The sequence below is a fragment of the Crinia signifera genome, chromosome 2 (assembly GCF_055691185.1).
Source record: "Crinia signifera chromosome 2, ASM5569118v1, whole genome shotgun sequence".
In the NCBI taxonomy this organism is placed as follows: Eukaryota; Metazoa; Chordata; class Amphibia; order Anura; family Myobatrachidae; genus Crinia; species Crinia signifera.
The window spans coordinates 100,419,903-100,439,674 of NC_139218.1; the positions used below are offsets into that span (position 1 = coordinate 100,419,903).

The 19,772-nt window shown below is 43.1% G+C and overlaps 1 protein-coding gene across 8 annotated transcripts in view; it reads right to left on the reverse strand.

Annotated features, from left to right (window-relative positions):
- BCOR (BCL6 corepressor) overlaps positions 1-19,772 on the reverse strand; it is a 162,090-nt gene that overhangs the window by 18,225 nt on the left and 124,093 nt on the right. For 5 of the 8 annotated variants that reach the window (XM_083172621.1, XM_083172618.1, XM_083172624.1 and 2 more), the window contains 5 exons: positions 12,093-12,224; positions 10,280-10,355; positions 6,576-9,290; positions 4,203-4,256; positions 2,040-2,208 (listed from right to left, as the gene is read on the reverse strand). In XM_083172621.1, coding sequence (XP_083028747.1) covers positions 2,040-2,208; positions 4,203-4,256; positions 6,576-9,290; positions 10,280-10,355; positions 12,093-12,178 — 3,100 coding nt within the window. In that variant the 5' untranslated portion in view covers positions 12,179-12,224. Of the gene's footprint in view, positions 1-2,039; positions 2,209-4,202; positions 4,257-6,575; positions 9,291-10,279; positions 10,356-12,092; positions 12,225-12,604; positions 13,164-14,667; positions 14,820-19,772 lie in introns of those variants that run through there. The other 3 variants (XM_083172616.1, XM_083172623.1, XM_083172619.1) reach the window with 3 other exon arrangements.

Below are 19,772 nucleotides of genomic sequence, written 5' to 3' on the forward strand. Positions count from 1 at the left end.
TTTGAAACCTTGTTTTTTGAACAATTAAAATATGTTTGTGTGTATTTTATGTGGTAATAAAATATATTTGTGTGTATATTATGTGTTTATACAGCATAAATGCAAGATACTTCAAAATACATCATTGAAATATTAAAATATTCCGAAATACGGAATAATCCGTTATCCAAAATTCTCCTGGTCCCGAGCATTTTGGATACGGGATACTCAACCTGTAATGACGTTACAAAAATAAACGATTCAACAAGATGTGAAGGGGGAGGGGGCCAAGCTGCTGATTTCACTCTGGGCGAATACATTTTTTAACGCAGCCCTATGGAACAGCAATGTGGCACAGTCGCAATTATTCGTGGACATGCCTAAATTGCTTCTAATTGAATCGACGTCCTTAATCTGACAATAGCAGGAAGCACTATCTGATCAGGTCTGTATGTATAACATGATCACAAAATTAGCACAAATATACCTAATTAAAATCCAATTGTACATAATTTACTAATCAGATTACATAGCACCAGTCCTTGTGGTCAAGGCAATTTTAGGCAATCACATGCAGGTTGTATATTTATGTACGCAATCTTTGATAAATTTAAGGCAACAGAAATTCTGAGCAGCATCACTGGCACAGATAGAGTTAACGCTGCACTGCAGGGCTCTGGGGTTGTAATGGAACAGAAAATATTCTGCTTTCTGCACTGTAACCACATGCACAGGTTGAGATGATTTCAGCTCCAGTGGTAAAATAGCTCACAGAATCCTGAATAGGGTGCACAGTGGGGATTCACCGAGCCCTTCTATCCAGGCTTGAGTGGCAATTAACACAGATGGAGCTCCAACATGCATTAACCAGGCATTGTACAGTAACCCTAACCCCTATTGTGTCACTAATGTGATGTTCACCATTAACAGACACATCGGAAATTGTGCAGACATGCGGGCTTCAACAGAGACAATGATAAAATTTAAATCTACATATACATGGATACGGTTCCACTGAAACACTGCTTTAAAAAGATAGGTGTTTTGGGAGTAATATAATTTAGGAAATCTCACTTCTGAATCAGGTCTTATTTAAAAGCAAGGCCTATGCTTAACCTAGCCACGTATGCAGTAATCATGCCACTTGGCTGAAAGCGGAGAGTCGCCATGATTTTCCGATTTGGCCACACATGCACTGGATCAGACCTGGCTAATTCTGTGCGCAGAGACACTGAGCAGTAAGCAGTGATCTCATACAGACAGATAGCATTAGGATTTTTTAAAAGGTCTACAGCGACACTGGGCCAATTGCCTACTGGTTGTGATACGGTTTGCTATAGCCTAAATCAGGCATGTCCAAACTGTGGCCCTCCAGCTGTTGTGAAACTACACATCCCAGCATGCCTTGCCATAGTTTTAGCATTCCCTAATAGCACAACTGTGGCAAGGCATGATGGGACATCTGACATATTATCAAGGACATTTCTAGAAGTGTTTCACAAGAGCAGGAGATAACTTTGGGCTAAATCATTTTATCATTTACAGAATGGAAACTTTTGGTCTGGCTTTTGCCATTAAAGATGCTGGTAAAAAAAGTCTCTTAATTTATATTACCCTACCTGAAAGAGATAATTCTAGGTAAGGCTGTAGGTGTAGGCTCTGTGTAAGCTTTATCTATTCACCAAATAGCTTTATACGCCAATCCACATTATAAAACCGTAAAACACTGGAGATTTAACTATAAACCAGCTTCTAGCATTTACAGCAAGCTCAAAAACAGCAGGACGGAGCTAACCAGAGTGGATTATGAGGCTTTGGTGAACACTACTGAGGTCTTAGAGAAAAACCACAAGACACTGACGTCTGACTACTGGCAGGATGCCCACACTCTCGATATCACCTAATCCCTCAGCTCCGCTATCTTTCATACACCAATGCCTGAAAAGCATTTAACGAAATAAAACACATACTGAGCAATATCTCCATGGCCTCAAACTAATGTTTGACAATTAGTTGAGAAATAGACAGTATGCTGACCAGCTACTGTCTGCTTTCCTCACCTTCAGGTTGTCTGATGACAGACTCTCCCAGGGTTGTGGCAGCCGGCTTATTATTCTCCGTTGCCGACTTCACTTCGGAATGGCTGACTTTGCAAGTCTGCAAGTCTTTGGTAGGTGTGTGGTCCTCCCGCTCTTTCATTTCAATCTCGGAGAAGCGCATCATTGCACGCTAAAAAGAAAAGGGTAATGAACAACAACAAAAACACTACCTCTGCATAAAACATTTTAAAAGGGTAAAAAAAAAGAAAAAGCTTTTGATGTGCACAACAATGATTCCACATGGTCTTACTTTGACTATGTGGACGCTATACCTAGAAAAATTTGTTGGGTTTAAAACATTAAAATATCAACACCTCTTTCGTATCAATATCATTTTGAAACCATCCGGCTTTTGACTAATGCATATGATACACAGGGGTAACCATGCATTTGCAATTCTAAAAATAATAGATACCTGAATTATAGACATACATTATATTTACGCAATATTACAAATCATGTCATAGCAAACCAGCCATTCCTTAGAATGTTGATGTTAATCTGTCACCTGCCGCTAAGAATGTGGATTCACGATGACACACCTGAGGCACTGTGACTATCAATTCATGTGACATCGCTGAGAATCATGTCATTAGACAAATGACCCAACAGACCGAATATTAATATTTCCACCTAATACAGTCTACACCTCAGTTCTGTCTAGGTTGAAGGTCTTCTATTAAACAAGTTACCACTTAATATTATAGGTATATTTATATTTGCGCAGACAAAAACAAACGGTAATGAAACAAGTGAGATCTGAAGATTTTTACAATGAAAGAACTTTCTTTTTCTTAATATACATATAAACGAAAGCTATCTTGCAACTATTATATTTGAACAATATATGGCAACTTCAGAAATGTTTTTAAAGAAACCCATTCTTTATGTCAGGTTACTTGGTATAACATGTAAAAAAAAAATATATATATATTTTGTCAGTTTCATGAAAAACTCAAACTTTAAAACATCTAAATAATGTCACTGTAAACCATCATAAGAAATGGAAGCTTTGATGAGTTCGGTATAACTTATTTTAATAGGTATAGTCGCCTTTAAAAGGACAGCGATTATGAAATTTGTGATGCCAGTCTTGACATTGGAGAATGAATACTGCAGTCAGTTCCAATTCTCTGCCCGGTCATTCTCTGGAAATTATTCATGAAAAGCACACTTCTGCCCTTCTCACTTCATGCTGCCAGCCACTCCGCAAAGGAGGAGGGGCTGAAGGTTAACTGTTCACAGGCACGGTTGTGCAAGCAAGAAGGAAGAAGTTACTGGCCACAATGCACGTACCCCAACTGCTGTAGGTGGCCAGTACTAATAAACTCCGTTTTGGATTATTAATAAAAGTATAAAATGCCCACAAATAAGCTGAATATATTTGACAAGTAAAGTTACAGAAGGACATTGTTCAGCAGACTAGACATCCTAAAACCATTTTAAGAAAAAGTTAAAGGGTACTGGAATTTAAACTCAGTGTAAACAGATATTATTCACAGTGATGACACATTAACAGTATAGGGTGTAGTAAATATCTCTACATGTAAAATATAGTAGTAGTTCCAATCAACTTTAAATTTTTCCTTTTAATTAAAAACTACAACAAAGGAGATTTGGGGTGCTCGATAGAGGCAGAAGATGAATATGTGCTCCATTCAAGCATGTAGCCTGTATTTCTCACATAGCCTAAGGCAATGTCTGAGTATGGGCTTGCTTGCTATGGAGACCTGAGTGACATCACAAATACCACGACCTGCTGACCTTTTATGCAGGACACAACTTAATACAGTTCTTTAAAATGCATAAGCATGCTTAAATACCAAACAATGTTGATCATAAAAAAAACAGTTAACAAGTCACAAATGTGTCTGTCAATTGTCTTCCTAAGTATGAGCAAATTCATATGGTATTGTTTAAAAAAAAATAAAAAATAAAGGTTAAGAAAGTATAAATTAAATTGCGGAGTATTCGGATGCATTGCTACATGCAAGGTAAAACATCAAATTAGCAGACACACATTTCAATGGGATGTTGGAGACACAAACCATGGCCCATAACATACTTAGAAATGAAGTAAAAAAATGCATTAAGAGTCTAATAATAAAAATGTTAAGAACTGACCTCGCAGTAAGCAGCAGGTGGACTTAAAATACTGTCCTCTTGTATGCCTTCCATCTAAGTAATTAAAATGGGCACTTAATACATTATCTGCATAATCGTCCAATTTTAAGTCAGCAAATACATTTTAAAAGAACAATGTAATACTATTAGGCTGAAAATAGCCAATTTGCTCGAAAAACAACATATAACTATATTGTGAGATAATTATATGAAGTTTGAAGCACATTTAGCAGTAAGTGAGCACAATATTAATTCAATTACACTCCAGTACCTACAAAGTATACATTGTTAATACGAACAAATAAAAACCATACTGACTTGCATCTTGATACCTAGGGGTAAATTTACTTAGATGGTAGTTCTATTGAAGATGGGATGTTGCCCATATCAACCAATCAGATTCTATTTCTGGTACTTGTTTCCTATCTGGGCGCCCATCGCGGGCATCGCGGGTACATCGCATGTCATTATAATGACATGCGATGGGCCAGACGCGATGCCCGCGATTTTCCCATAGGGAACAATGTTAAATGCCTCAATTTACCCGCGATGACCGCGATTTACCATAGGAAACCATGTTAAATGGATCAATTTCCCCAAATTATCATAGGGAACAATGGGAAATGTGGCAAAAACACCCCTGAACATAAAAATGTCCCCCCAAAAGTAGTTGACGCCACCCCGCCATCAACGTGAACCCGAAGCGTGGCGAGCGCAGCGAGCCCGCGAGGGGCGGCGGTACGCGTCCTCCGACCTTTTCATGCCCTACTATACACTAGGGCGTGGAGTGAGAATAGAATAGTGTGGCGAGCGCAGCGAGCCACCGTGCCCGAAGCGTGGCGAGCGCAGCGAGCCCCGCGAGGGGACGCGGATACCTTCACAGTTATACGCGTCCCCTCGCGGGCTTCCCAGGTGTCCATGGCGTCGCGGACACCTGGGAAGCCCGCGAAGGGACGCGTTTACCTGTGAAGGTATCCGCGTCCCCTCGCGGGGCTCGCTGCGCTCGCCACGCTTCGGGCTCGGTGGCTCGCTGCGCTCGCCACACTATTCTATTCTCACTCCACGCCCTAGTGGATAGTAGGGCATGAAAAGGTCGGAGGACGCGTACCGCTGCGCTCGCCACGCTTCGGGTTCACGTTGATGGCGGGGTGGCGTCAACTACTTTTGGGGGGACATTTTTATGTTCAGGGGTGTTTTTGCCACATTTCCCATTGTTCCCTATGATAAATTGGGGAAATTGATCCATTTAACATTGTTTCCTATGGTAAATCGCGGTCATCGCGGGTAAATTGAGGCATTTAACATTGTTCTCTATGGGAAAATCGCGGGCATCGCGTCTGGCCCATCGCACCCGATTTTTTATCGGCCGCGATGCCCGCGATGGCCCCGATTTTACCCCCGATGCCCGCGATTAAAATCGTGGGCGCCCAGATAGGAAACAAGTACCCTATTTCTTATTTATTTAGCACCATCTAGAACAGTGTTTTTCAACCAGTGTGCCGTGGCACACTAGTGGGCCTTGAGCTGTTCTCAAGTGTGCCCCCACATCTAGAAATGCCCAAACCCATTTACAGCCACCACCAGTTCAAATGTTATTTACTGGTCTCTTCTTTTCATGTAAAGGGCCAATGTATTTTATATTTGTTACCTGTGATTGTTTTTAATGTGGGGGCCAATAGGTTTTTTTTTTTTCCCTGTGGTGGCCAATGTGTTTTGCCCTGTGGGGATCTTAGGGTGTGCCTTGGCAATTTTAAAGTCTTATTTAGTGTGCCGCAAGGTAAAAAGGTTGAAAATCACTGATTTAGAAGATAATAGATTCTGATTGGTTGGTATGGGCAACATCCCATCTTCAATAGAACCCTCAACTTAGTAAATGTACCCCCTAGACTTTAAGGCAGGTGACAGGTGTGTAACAAGTGTGTGGGCAAAATAAACAAATATATGCAAGTACATGTATAAAATATAGGAGCATAAAAATAGCTAAAAACAATAAAAATTCTGAGCTCATGAAGCCAGAAAGATATATTGAAGATTTTAAACCATTAGAAATATCAAGCCATATACATTTTGTATCTTGCATGCTTAAAAGACGAGCTAGTTAAAAGTTTAGTAGCCAGGCGTGGTATTATTGAAGCATTTGTTCACTACCCCTCATATACAATGACTGGTCTGTTGCAAAAACTAATTTACATGCATACTAATAGTCTTTAGATAGTGTTCCACTTTATAATTTGTTATGCAATTAATACAATATGGGATTGTGTCCGCATCATAATATGGCCACTGTTTGCCATTTCATATGCATCCCTTTAAAAATGCCATGCTTAAAACGTCAGTTTTATTTAATTATATGAAAAAATGGAGAACACTCACCTGCAGCGCCCTTTGCTCACGGCCTAGTTGATTGGAGTCGGCGTATAATTCGGTGGTCAGGCATTTAATCCGGTCACCCACATAGCCGGAAGAATTTGCTATCCTTCTGGTTAAATTTGAGGGTCTGATTTTCACAAGATTTCCATTTACAGTTTCAAATTCATCAGTACTCTCTCTCATAATGGTCTCAGCCATTTCAGTGTCCGAATGCCCATTTGCCATATGAAGGGGCTGTGATTTTTCCTGTGGTTTGCCATAAAATCCAGCTAGTGCATCTTTACTTTGACTAGATACCATGAAGCGGGTACATGGTTCAGCTGTAGCACCGTCCATGGTTTGGCTTCCACAAACGTTATCCTGTCTAAAGTGAAAAACAGGTGAGTTCTGAGAAGGTTTGGGAACCTGAAAAGACTCATGAAAGTCATTTTTGGGATTCTCGTCTCTAGATATCATAGGCTCTCTGTGCAGTACTCCATGTTCTGGTTTCTGAAGATCATTCAGAACATGTCTTTCAGGCATGAAACCATTGATGGGAAAATTAGCATCACATTTTGCCTCTCTTTCTTCATTAGTACACAACATCTCTGTTTTAGAAGCATGTTTACTTGTTAACTGAGATGACTGATGGGATTTCAAAGCCTTATCTGAAGGAACTTCAAAAATCAGCTTTGGTGTGGAATTGGATATATCCAACAGTCTGCCTGGCTCCTCGTACCGAGGTCTCTCGTGCGATCTAGATCGTCTCTCTGCTTTGTCGTCTTTGTTTACTTCCATTGCGGAAGGTGGTAGTAATATTGGGTGGACCATGCTCAGGGTATCTTGATAGGTCATGTAATCTCTGTTAGTTGGTATGCTGTAGGGAATACCAGGTTTAGGTGCCATTGGGCCCGGAAAAAGGCTTCCATTGGGCAACAAAACAGGATGAGGATAAACAGGAGCTTTTCCATGCAAGTGTAGATGTGATAAAGCGAGGCTCTCAGAAACCTGATATGGAATAAAACTGCTCGGATACGCCAATGGACTGGAGCAGAAAGGCTCGCTTTGAGGCAAGAACATGTGAGGCAGGCTACTTTCACTCACTTTTATGGTGGATTCCATGATAGATGGTTTTGCTACCTTGCTGCCTTTGCAAAGTGTGCTAGCTGGTTGAATTTTTTGTTGCATAACAGATTTATTACTGTCAGCTGGGCTTTTACTTTCCCCATTTGCATTAGGAGCAGGTGAAGCAGATGCTGGACGACCTGCACTAGAGAGGCATCCGGAATTGCTGGTAATCACTCCTTCAGAGCTTCCCATGCGGGGACATGAGGAGCTCCTCTGCTGTGGCATAACCCTCTCTAATGCCTTCATTTTAAGGGGCATAATGATGCCACTCATTTCCTCAGTACTATTCATGCCAGGTACTACCCACGATGAAGCTGCATTGCTGATCATTTCAGGTGTAAACATAGCATTCCCACTTCCTGGAGAAGAGATGGCTTCTTTCTGAATGTCCCTAGTGCTTATTCCCAGGTTATTCCCCGACCGCCCTGAAAGCAACGTTGTTGACATTTCACCATCACCAAGCTTTGATGACAGATCGAGTGGCTTTTCTCCATCTTTGTGAGGGGTTTGTTTTTCTATCAAACAAGGAGACTTGCTTTCCTTTCTATACTTTTTTGAGGGTGCTTGCATCTGTGTATTATCACACTCAATTTTGTGGTTTGTCTTGGAGTTTGTGCTACATGGCCTTAGAGGTGTGTGGTCACTGCTTACACTAGTATGTGCTTTTGTGTAAGCAACAGATGTAGGTGGGGTGGAGATCTTGACAAATGACGCTTGAAAATCTGAGTAGCTATCTCCAACTGGCTGAGCCTGATGGTGAAGCCTGGGCGATGGTCTTTGAGAAGAAGCCATTAATAGTGAGGCTTCTGGAGAAATACTGCTCGTCACAGACTTTGAACATGGAACCCTAGTCTGCTTATTGGTCTGCAAGTGCGAATATCCATGAGAGTCAACAGACCCAGGGTTAAGTCCCATTTTCCAAGGTAAGCTCTTTTCTAAACAATGTACAGAAGGTGCTGTTGATGGTGCAGGTATCCTCATGGGTGGTGCCAGTGATGATGGAATGTGAGGTGTTACGTAGTGGGATGGTGGAAGGTATACAAAGCGTTCACCATTTTGGCATACAGGCGAATAGGTCAAATGCTGTGGTAAACTGTAAGCGGACTGCTGAGGTAGAAATGCCTTGTACATGTTTAATGAATATTTATTTGGCGAATCAATAAAGGGGTACATAGCCGGTGATGTATTGTCCATGTAGGGGTGAACCCATGGAATTCTTAAATAATTAGCACCATTAACACCTAGGGGATTCTGCTTGTCACTTGCAGTTCTGTCCATAACCATTGCTTCACTTGTGGGGACAGAGGTTTTCTGCAGTCCAGGGGGTGTTTTAAACATGGAGTTAAAGCCATTGGGCTGTTTACCATTCATGTGAGCGCTCTCCATCGTTTCGGCAGAATTTGCCTTGAATTGAAGTTCAGGATTTCGATCAGGTGCATATCCCAGGCCTGGTATTGAATTGGAAGCGTCTCTGACTTTTTCTGTGCCTAGGCCACATAGACTAGAGTAGACCATGACACCGGGTACCCTCAAACCTTCCTGCATAAGTCCAGTTCGGTCCATGCCTAGAGTAGTTAGGCCGTCCATGCGATGCACAGCTGCAGCATCCACCTTACAATGAAACAAAGCAAGAAGACATTAAATATATATCTACCACCATTATTTAAAATATTTGTTAATTACACAGTGCTTTGCAAAACTGCTCTTTAAAGTGTATGCAATCAATGTAAAATGTCATTTTAATCTATTCCCAAGTCACAAAAGGGCATTAAGAGGATTAACACCTTTGATACCAGTTTCACATAGCTGACCTAGATACATGTTGTGTGCAAAGAACAATGGCCTTAAACATAATGTGGCTTTGCAGATACGTTGGCCTAACGAAATACAGTATATGGAGAATACCGACAAGTTCATGTAATATTTACATATACAAGTGTACAAACCAAGTATATTTAAAATGCAGAAATGCTAAAGTTTCATTTGCAGCATTAATGTGCCAACAAACATAAAATTAGCTTTATGCAAAAGTTACATCTTAATGCATGTTATAATCCTCAAACTCAGTCCTCAGGACCTCACACAGGGCATGTTTTGCAGGTCATCACACAGATTCAAGTGAAATAATTAGCTCCACCTGAGGATCTTTTAAAATGTGTCAGTCAGTAATGAGTTACCCAGTCAGGTGACCTGGAAAACCTGAACTGTGTGGGGTCCTGAGGACAGAGTTTGAGAACCACTGTTATGTTATAATCATTTTATTTAATGAAATTATCAGAAGACAAGTTAAGTGTGTGTTGGGAAGTCCTACACATTTAGAGGCCCATTTACTATAGGATTGCACGTACAATGTTATCTGGGCAGTATCTACTGCCCAGGATCTCATCACAGTATTTGATCCGAACGGGTGAATTTATATCCGTACAGAGACAGGGGCCTGTCCCTGCGAACTACTCAGCTGGGTCCCAGGGGGGCCTGCGGGGTTAGCGCTGACTCCCTGCTGACCTACACTGACTGCACGGCCATACCGGCATTCTTAAATGATAAATGGGCCCCATAGTCTCCTAGGTTAAGCTTTGACATTAAGTAGAAGATCTTACCAGGCTGTGACCAAGGTGATCCTCTCTCAGTTCAAGTCTCGCTTTCTGAAGGTCACCATCATTAATTAGAATTTTCCTACGAAGAGATGGAGGAGAGCCTGTGAGAATGGTTTAACCAGTCCTGGACAGAAATTCTTTTTGAACATAAAACAAGTCATAATTTAAAGATACATTGTTCACATGAAATAGTGCAGTCATAATGAGTACCAAACAAATAAACAGTAAAAACATTCTAAAACTAGATAGACAGCTTTAGGTGTATTTCTATACTGAAAGTGGAGTAAACAAAAAAAATGTATATGTACTTATTTTGTAAATGGGTTTGTACACATTTTGGAGTATTTAAGGGAAGCTTATATAAAAACCGGACCCGGACAAGACCCCGGTACACCGGACATCAAACTCTGCATTCTGGAGCTTGTAGTGTCTGGTCTGGGGGGGAATGCCTGTAATAGCTTTCACCAGGGATATAGGGAATGGGAGACTACAGGACACCCAGACACTACGAGCTCCGGAATGACAGAAACTGATGAATGGAGCTGTCCGGTTCAGCATTCGAGGGTTCTGTCCGGTTCCGTTTTTTACCCAAACCCCTTATATAATAAATGGAGGCACAGATGTTGTATAGATTTGTATCCCTAGATCAGTTTCTCTCGCCTGTATTTTTGAACATACTTTAGAAACAGATTTCGGCTAAGGAATTTCCTATATAAAATTCCAGTTTAAGACTAGGTAAACAAGCTCTAAATGTGCCAACACACAGTGTAATGGTCAGATGCGTTTTGAACTTTTTACTTTTTTATCACATGCAGTTCACATCTACTATGTTTCTATATGGCTAGCGATGCAACACACACTCCCGCGCATCACATATTGCAAAGTACAAAAAGTGTGTGCAGGCAGTACTTGTGTGTACTAGATCGCATCTAGTTCAAATTGCACCTTGTGTGTGCACCTTAAGAATGGATTTAATAAGTCCAAGAATGTAGCTATGATCTTTAGTGTACGTTCTATTGACTAATGGTCTGAAATCTCCATTACAACATAGATATATGCCATGGATTTCACCACCACTTTTGCCATATTCTCATAAATGGAGTAGTTCCTGTTTTCTGCCTGCAGATGTTGCTATTACTATCTACATCTTATACTGAAAAAAGTCAGTTCTGCCAAATGCAATTCACATGATTATAAGGAGCTAGAAGTTCCATAAACTAAAAATAGTGTAGCTGTGGGTGCATATATATCTCCCAGAAGTGAAAGTACACACTGGTGAGCCTTACATATTACACATCACTTAACAGGACTGCTTGATACAAATGTTTACCTTGTCAGTATCAAGTTTGTATTTGCATTGTGAACAGGAACCAGCTAACATACCTCTAAACATGACCCTCTCCAGGAGGGACACAATACTCTGTTTCTAGACTTCTCTCTTAATTTCGGATTACCATCACCTCTGTTGAAACACATTTCTTTTCAATTAACCTGTTAAAAACAGGTGATAGCCATCATTAATTAAGAGCAAAGTCCAGAAATAGAGCATTCTGTCCCTCCTGGGGCGGGTCATGTTGGGAGGTACGGCTAAAGGACTGTAGTGTGATTTACTTTTGAACATTTGTTTGTTAGTCGATGTATTTTCCTGACTGATCTCTTGCATAAAACTTTTATTACTGTACAATTCCATGCCAGCGTTGTACTTGTTCCGGGGGAAGCTGCTCAGACGGCAACATTCCATGTGTTTGGAACCTATACGCTGATTAATGACGAAGGCTCACCAGATGCTATAATTTAGATTAATTAAGGCCATTACCTGTCTTCATTGATGCCACACATGCGGACCCTCTCATTGCTCATCCAGCTATGTACGTTCCCATAGAGGGGGGTTGCCGAAAGCATGTCGCCCCTTAACACTGCAGCCTTCCCTTTCTTCTCAATGCGTCCCCTGTGCGGAAACATTAGAAGGGGGGAATGAGGTGAGAAATTGGAAGGAGATCGGGCCGCGCTCGCAGTGTAAACAGAGACAGCAGCAGCGATGGTGCACAGGCACAGCCAGCCAGACTCGCTTCCCCCCTCCTCCCCGTCCCCCGGGTAATTAATAATAAATGCAGGAGTTAGCTGCTGAGGTGGGGGAGATCAGCTTGTGCTAAACGCTAAGGGACATTCCCAGCAATAAAAAAGGGTGAGAGGGGGCTATGCAAATCGAGGTCGTTTATAGGTCAAGGGAAAAGCAACTTACTAGCTGATCTCATTAACCCCCTCAACGCTGGAGCCATTTGTCACACGCAATCACATTACGATCCTTTATGTAATGCTCGCAATCACCTTTCCAGCAGCAGACTCCAGGCAGCAATCACTCGCCGCCGCCGCCGCCACAGAGCAGTTGTTAATTGCTGTCATTATCAGACGTATGCTCTGTACATTTAACCCATCAGGGGCCGCAGATCCCCCTCAGTACCGGGACTCGCCGCCGCCCACATAGAGCAGCAGCAGCAGCAGCGGTCCCGCACTCTGGCGTCATGCAGCTATATAAATAGAGGCATATCTGATCAAGGACATCCGCGCATTAGCAGGCCTATTAGTGCTAGCATTAACCCCTTACTGCCGCCTCTCCTCCAGGCTCTGTAGGCAGTGAGAGCTGGGGGTCACTGGGCCAGGGTTTATTATGTACAGTGCGCTGCACGCCGTGTCGGAGGAGATATATATGTATATGTGGTAATAGATTGGATTGGCCGTGCCCGTATCAGCAGCAGCAGCGGCGGCGCTCCCCGCACGTATATAAATCACCGGCTGCCAGGCGCACAGGACACGATCGCGCCGCGCCTGCTGATGGATGGCTATAATGTGTCTGAGCGCAGCGGGGCGCGGAGATCGTGCGGCTCCGGGGCGGCTGCTGCTCTCTGCAGCCCGATCGCTACAACAAATGATGCGAGAGACGCTGGAACCGAGTGATCTAACATCGCGGCTCTCCTTGCCAAGCACGTACTGTGTAGCTGGGGAGGAGGGGGAGGCGGGGGCTTCCGAGCGGCGTCTGCTTAATCCCAAAAGCAGTTGTTCTTCAAGATCAAGACAGGCACACACACATCACAGGGGGATTTCAGCAGCTCTTACCGAGACATCCCCCGTACAGCCGCCTCCTGCTCGCAACACGCGGCTCAGCCTTATCTATTATACAGCAGCCCGACACATACGTGACATTATAGCTAATAATAAGATGTGTATGTGTGTGTGTGTGTATATATATATATATATATATATATATATATATATATATATATATATTATACACACACACACACATACATACACACATACACACACACACGGACACGTATAAATACGACGGCCTCTGCAATGTAGCATACATAGGTGCTGCAGAAATACATATCACTACCATACTGTTATTACACAATATCACGACTGACCACTTATCAGGATACTAGTATAACCCCTACTTCATTCTAACATAATGGGCAGTATAATATTCAGTATTTGGCACGATAAAACTCCAAACTCCGAAGACCATGCGCCTATTGTTAGAATGTTCCTGTCTCTAGCGCTATAACTCCATACATACAGATATATAGATCGATGTATGATGACCCCTAGATACACAGCAGGCTCGCCTAATAGCGGACCCGGCATAAGGGAGCCCCGGAGGAGCGCACAGCAGCGCGGGTACATGGCACGGAGACGGACGCGTAGAACGATGACATTATACACGAGTGAAGCGCTGCTCTGTGCAGCGATCCCCGCACACGTGTCAGCACGGAGCTCAGAGCAGCGGCAGCAGCCGGCGGGCTGCAGGGGGAGGAGGAGGGGGGTAGGGAGGGGGAGCGGGCAGATAAATCATTAGCCGCAGCTCCGAGAGCTGCACAAGGCAGCAGGTGAGAGGTGAGCGGCCGCGGGAAGCCCAGCTGCGGGAGACCTATTATTTCCTGTCTGACTCCGGCCCCGCAAGCAGCCTCAGCTAGGGGCCACAACACGTATCACTGACAGACAGCATTTCCTGGCATTGTACTAACAACCGTATGCGCTGTAGAGGCGATCACTAGAACACCAGCCGCTTATGGGCGATAGATAAATACACTATAATAATGACCCCTGCACTCTTAATGGTTCCCATGTGCAGAATATAGGACACCTGCAGTTTGTGTTGCCATCGGACGCAATTGAGAACTAGCTGCAATTGGCATACGTGGTAGTGACGGCAGCCTGACAATGCCAAGCATTGCCGGAGAAGTAATATCCCATACACAGCGCAAGGACTATCCTCAGAAATTAACTCGGTTCCAAAATGTTGTTAAAACCTGTCACAGTTGTGTCAATCCTTTAATTTCATTTTTACATGTACGATATATTCACAGCACTAATTCAAGCTCCATTACCTGGACAACAAATCGGGAAGGGGCATAGGGTAGTGCCAGGATCGCTCAGGGTTCTCCATAACTACACGGATTAGCACCTTCCCCAGATGTCTGACTGCGGACTCCAATGTGTCAAATCTGACACCTCATTAATACAAGAGCGTCTGTAGCCACTATGGGAAAGAAGTTGATGAAAATCCAGAAATCAACCTATTATAAATAAGCACCCATTATATTTATTTTATTTGGGTTAGTGATATCCAGACAATCCCCCCCCCATCTAAATACAGTATGCACGACCTTGATGTTTTAGTGGAACCCTGGAGTTTTTCTTTTTTATTCCAGATGGGCATCTAACACCTTATGGAGGAAACAACAGATTGGGTCTATTATTAAAAGTAAATATCCCCATCTATAATTTATCACCACATATTGCAATGAGGAATTATTTTTCAACCCTACTGTCTTCTCTTTGTCTTGTAGGCACAGTTACCGCAGCCGGTACCAAGTAATAGTGTCACTGCTAGTTTCTAGGCCTGGCTTTCCATACTGCACAAGCGCGGTGATAAGTCAGGTAGGGTGTGCCAGGGAGGAATCCAAAAATCCCTCTCTAGCAAACAACTTGCGAAAAAGGTAGCCAATATCCTACAATGGATAGTTATCTAAAGGTGGCATTGTTTTGTGGGCAAGGGAAATTCTCAGCGCTTGATAAATAGGACTCACACCATTTTTGCTGTTCATTATTAATGAGCATAGTCATTAAAGTAACCTACCTACCCCCTGGTGCTTTGGTATAAGACTTGCTTCAAATTGTGTGGATGGATACAGTATTTTGGATCAATTAAATTGGGGATAGCTGCTATGTAAACAGTTTTCAATAGAAAACCTACCACTGACCGTACTCCGCTTATTAATCGATAAATTTACACTGCCAGCTCTGACCCTGCAGTGTCCGGTACAATCCTTTGACCCATCACCTTACGTGGACAATTGTATAGGAGTGTATGACAGTATACGCTCCTATACAATAATGGGGGGGGGGGGCACAGCGGGTATCGGGAGAAACCTTCATTTCCACAGCACTCCACATACATTTCTATGGGGGATTGCAATGCTGGCCAATTTACCGATATCCGGAATGTAAAGCATTCCCGATATTGCCCCCCGGAGCTACTGCCATCTGGAAATAGTCGTAGCACATTGTAGCCTATGGGATACTCTCCCCTCTGCGCAGCTCGGTCTGACTGACTGCACATGCAGCCGGCAGAGCACATCGCAGGGATGGTCTCCTCTCTGTGCAAGCGCCCAATCATATATGCTGCCGATAGGATTGCATATTGCACTGCGATCCTGGTCGGTAATATTCCGCCCGCGATCCGTCATAGATGCCCCTCAGTGCAACTGCAAATCCATGACCCAAGTTCGTTCATGAATTCACATAGAGCAGGCCGCCAAATGTGGAGGGATCCATCAATAGATAGAACCATTTTCCAGTTTTGATAAATTAAGGTCACTGATAAACCAGTGTACATGGGACTGGGGACAATATAAGGAGAAATCTCATTCATTACCTATGTAATAATTAGCTCGGATGTGATTGACATGTGAAAAAATCCAAGTACAAACGTGCTAGGTGAAAACGGATCCAACAAGCTAGTGTTGGTCTTTGATCATGCAGATACGACTGTAAACAAAGTCGAATCTGCATAAGGGGAGTCCCGACCGATTTCGGAAATAATCGGCCAATACTGAATACCCCCTAAAAGTTGATAGCTCCTGGCATTAAGTTGAAGCCTATCTGCACACAGTAAATACCGCAGATTATACAGTGTAAACAAACAGTAATAAAACAAGGCTGCATAACAGACAGGCATAGTAAGGAGGTCTTGCTAGCAAGTTTACAATCTACAGAATAGTTGAATCTGCCTATTAGATTTCATATGCCCTTGATGATGAAAGGGCCCCAAAAATGAACTAGTATGGTGTTCAGCAGAACTGTAGGGAGGCCTCCCCCCCTCCCATCACAGCTCGCACAGGGCTGGTCTGAGGCCAAAGCCTCTCCTCTCCCCAGCTAACCCCTCACCCATACCCTACCCCCAGGGGGTGAGAATAGTGGAAGAGAAAGTAAAGAAGGAACCTCAGCAGAATAGCTAGTCACACAGTGAGCACTAGTATATATGTACAGCTACCGTTTTATATTCTCTTGGTTATCGTTTTACAGTATAAAAAGCACATTTTAACTGCAAGATAGTTTCTCTAAATATGTGACCATAAATATCCATGGTGGTATAACAACATCTTTGCTAAGGGACCCCAATGCCCATGACTGGTTACAGAAACACATTCTGAGCGCAGAACATCTGTAAGTATGCACAATGTATAGGACACATACCACTTCGGGAAAATATATCAGATCTATCTTATGAAAACGCCCAATAGGTTCGGCAGTCTGCGTCATAGAAATACGTTGACCTGGAACCTCCACAAATATATATCCACATCGTTCCACCAAAAAAGAAAAAAACACCCGAAGGCCACAGATGCATCTAAATATAGCATGCTCTAATTGTTGTGGAAGAAAGAACCCCAGAAAGATAGCTAGGGGGGTTAGTATCTGTGTCGCAATAGAAATGTGTCAAGGAACAAGCTGCGTTATATTAACAGGATTATCGCTGCGCATGAATTATTCCAGGGCAGGATTTTAATTGCTCTTGGGGGAGGACTCGTTTTCTCGTGACTGCAATTTCACTTGCGTCCTGCTGCTAAATGCTGGGTTAATAAGAGGAGGGGGTGTCAGGGGCAGTGGGCTACTCTCAATCCATAAGCCTCGTAGCGCAGAGGAATATCCGACAAAAGTGATTTTTAAAACAGATTTCTGGAACGTGGCGTTCGTGTAAAAGCGAGCGAGGCTTTTGTTTGCTGGCTTTTTATAGCAGCTGTTCTGTGTACCTCCTCTATAACACTGATCAATAGGGTAGATTAGATAAACCTAGATTTCTTTTCCCGTATTGGTGAGATGGAGATTCATTGGAGGTTCCAGGAGAGACTATATTAATTTCTCATTTATTTGATTAGACATATTACATACACCCGTTATGCGCGTAATACATATGCATGGATAGATCAGCATATTGCCATCCCAAATAACTGCGGTATTTACCAAGCTTGAAGAGAGATACAATGTTGACAGATCAAGTACCATCCAATCAGCATCTGTCTTTTTTTAAACGCAGCCTGAAAATGTAAATTAGAAGCTGATTGGTTAGTGCTTTAACTCAGTTTTATCTCTCTCCAAACCTTGATAAATACACTCGTAGTGATAGAAAACACATTAAAATCTGGAAAACCTTTCATTGACACCTAACCCAAGGGCGATCCTCTCCTCTCTTGTGCTTCCAATGAATGGGACAAGGGGCCTCATGCAACGTGCAGCGATTGTTACACGCAAGCATGTGAGTTCTTAAGTTGTCTCCCGTCGTCTATTTCCTATATGCCAACAGTCCCTGCGTTGGAAAACCAGGACATGGCCTGGGTGTCTTCTACCTGTGGATTAGCAATGATTTTTACTAGAAGTGCTGTGTAATGATCAGCCTGGCTCCCCGTTTCCATTGCTAGGGACAGAGATGGCACATAGACGTCTGCGCGCAGTGCTCCCACTTCCCCCCGCTGGGCCGAGACGCGATCGGAGAATTAAACAGGCTCCTATTATTATTTTACAGTCTCCGATGGAGAGAAAATAGCTGCAGCCAGCCTTCCAGCGTCTCTCTCCCAGCTGTGGGCTTGCGGAGGAGACAGCCGCTGATGATTTCTGCATTCACCCTTTCGGCACCAGATTACCAACTCCAGTAAAATCCACACGATGCACTGAGATGCAGGGAACGTACTGCCTAAAAGGAACCTACCGTATTAAACTGTAGTAGTTTGTGATCGGGGGAACAACGTTTTGTGGTGGGTCCACCGGGGCAAACCTAACCAGTACCCCCAACATTTGCATTTGTTTTGCCGTTGAACACGTTCTTCATCCAAAGGCAAATAAATGGGATTTTGTCCCTCTATATATCAAGCTGGTGCATTCTACACTTCAGCTGTTCTAGAACTACAAGTGCCAGCATGTATTGTTTGGCAGGGCTTCCTGGGAGATGTAGTTCCAAACACGCTGTAGCGCAGTCCTGAATGACTACTTCTGCCAGGAGCTCACACAGCACTGTGTGACCATACTATGTGCTTGTTACTTTCAGCTGTTTACAATACATTGCAACATTGTCAAGTTGCAGAAGAAGTACAGCACCGTGTGGAGTTGGGAAAGAGTTAAGCGTTGTAGCGAAGCCATGACAAGAGTCTGTTATCTGGCAGTGCTAGGCACAGTGCAGGGGAAACTACCACCGCACAGGAACAGCTGCTTCCAGACAATGATCGCATTTCTTATAAGCCATAACTTCTGTTTTAAGCACTTTATGAACTTGAGCCAAACTATGCTATGACTTGCTCTAGCAAGTTTACAGTTATTTCCTCGTGTGTTTCTACATCACAGCGGACCGATAGGACGTAGACCTTTATCTGTATAGATTACACAACCACCATAGATGCAATATTTCAGCAGATAACAGCGGCGACGTGTTTAATGAATCTCGTGTCTGAGTACGTGCTGTAACCTCCGTACGTCATTATTACCAAATCCAATTTATCTGGCCGTGGCCATTCTCTGCTCTATGCGTATAGCAACCGGAGCGCATGTGGGATTCTAGATAGATCTCCAATGCTGCTTTTCATTAACAGTTTCTTATATAGCGCACACATATTCCGCAGCGCTTTACAGAGAATATTTGAACATTCACTTCAGTCCCTGCCCCAGTGGAGCTTACAATCTATATTCCCTACCACATATCTATATTCCCTACCACATTCTAGGGTTAATTTGTTAGGGGCCAATTAGCCTACCAGTATATATTTGAATTGTGGGAGGAATCCGGAGTACTCGGGGGAAACCCACGCAAGTACGGGGAGAATATACAAACTCCGCAGTTAGGGGCATTGCGGTATCAAATACATAACCTCAGTGCTGTGAGGCAGTAATGCTATTACACCGTCCGTAATAAACGAAAGCTGCTATAATAGAGGTTTTGCCA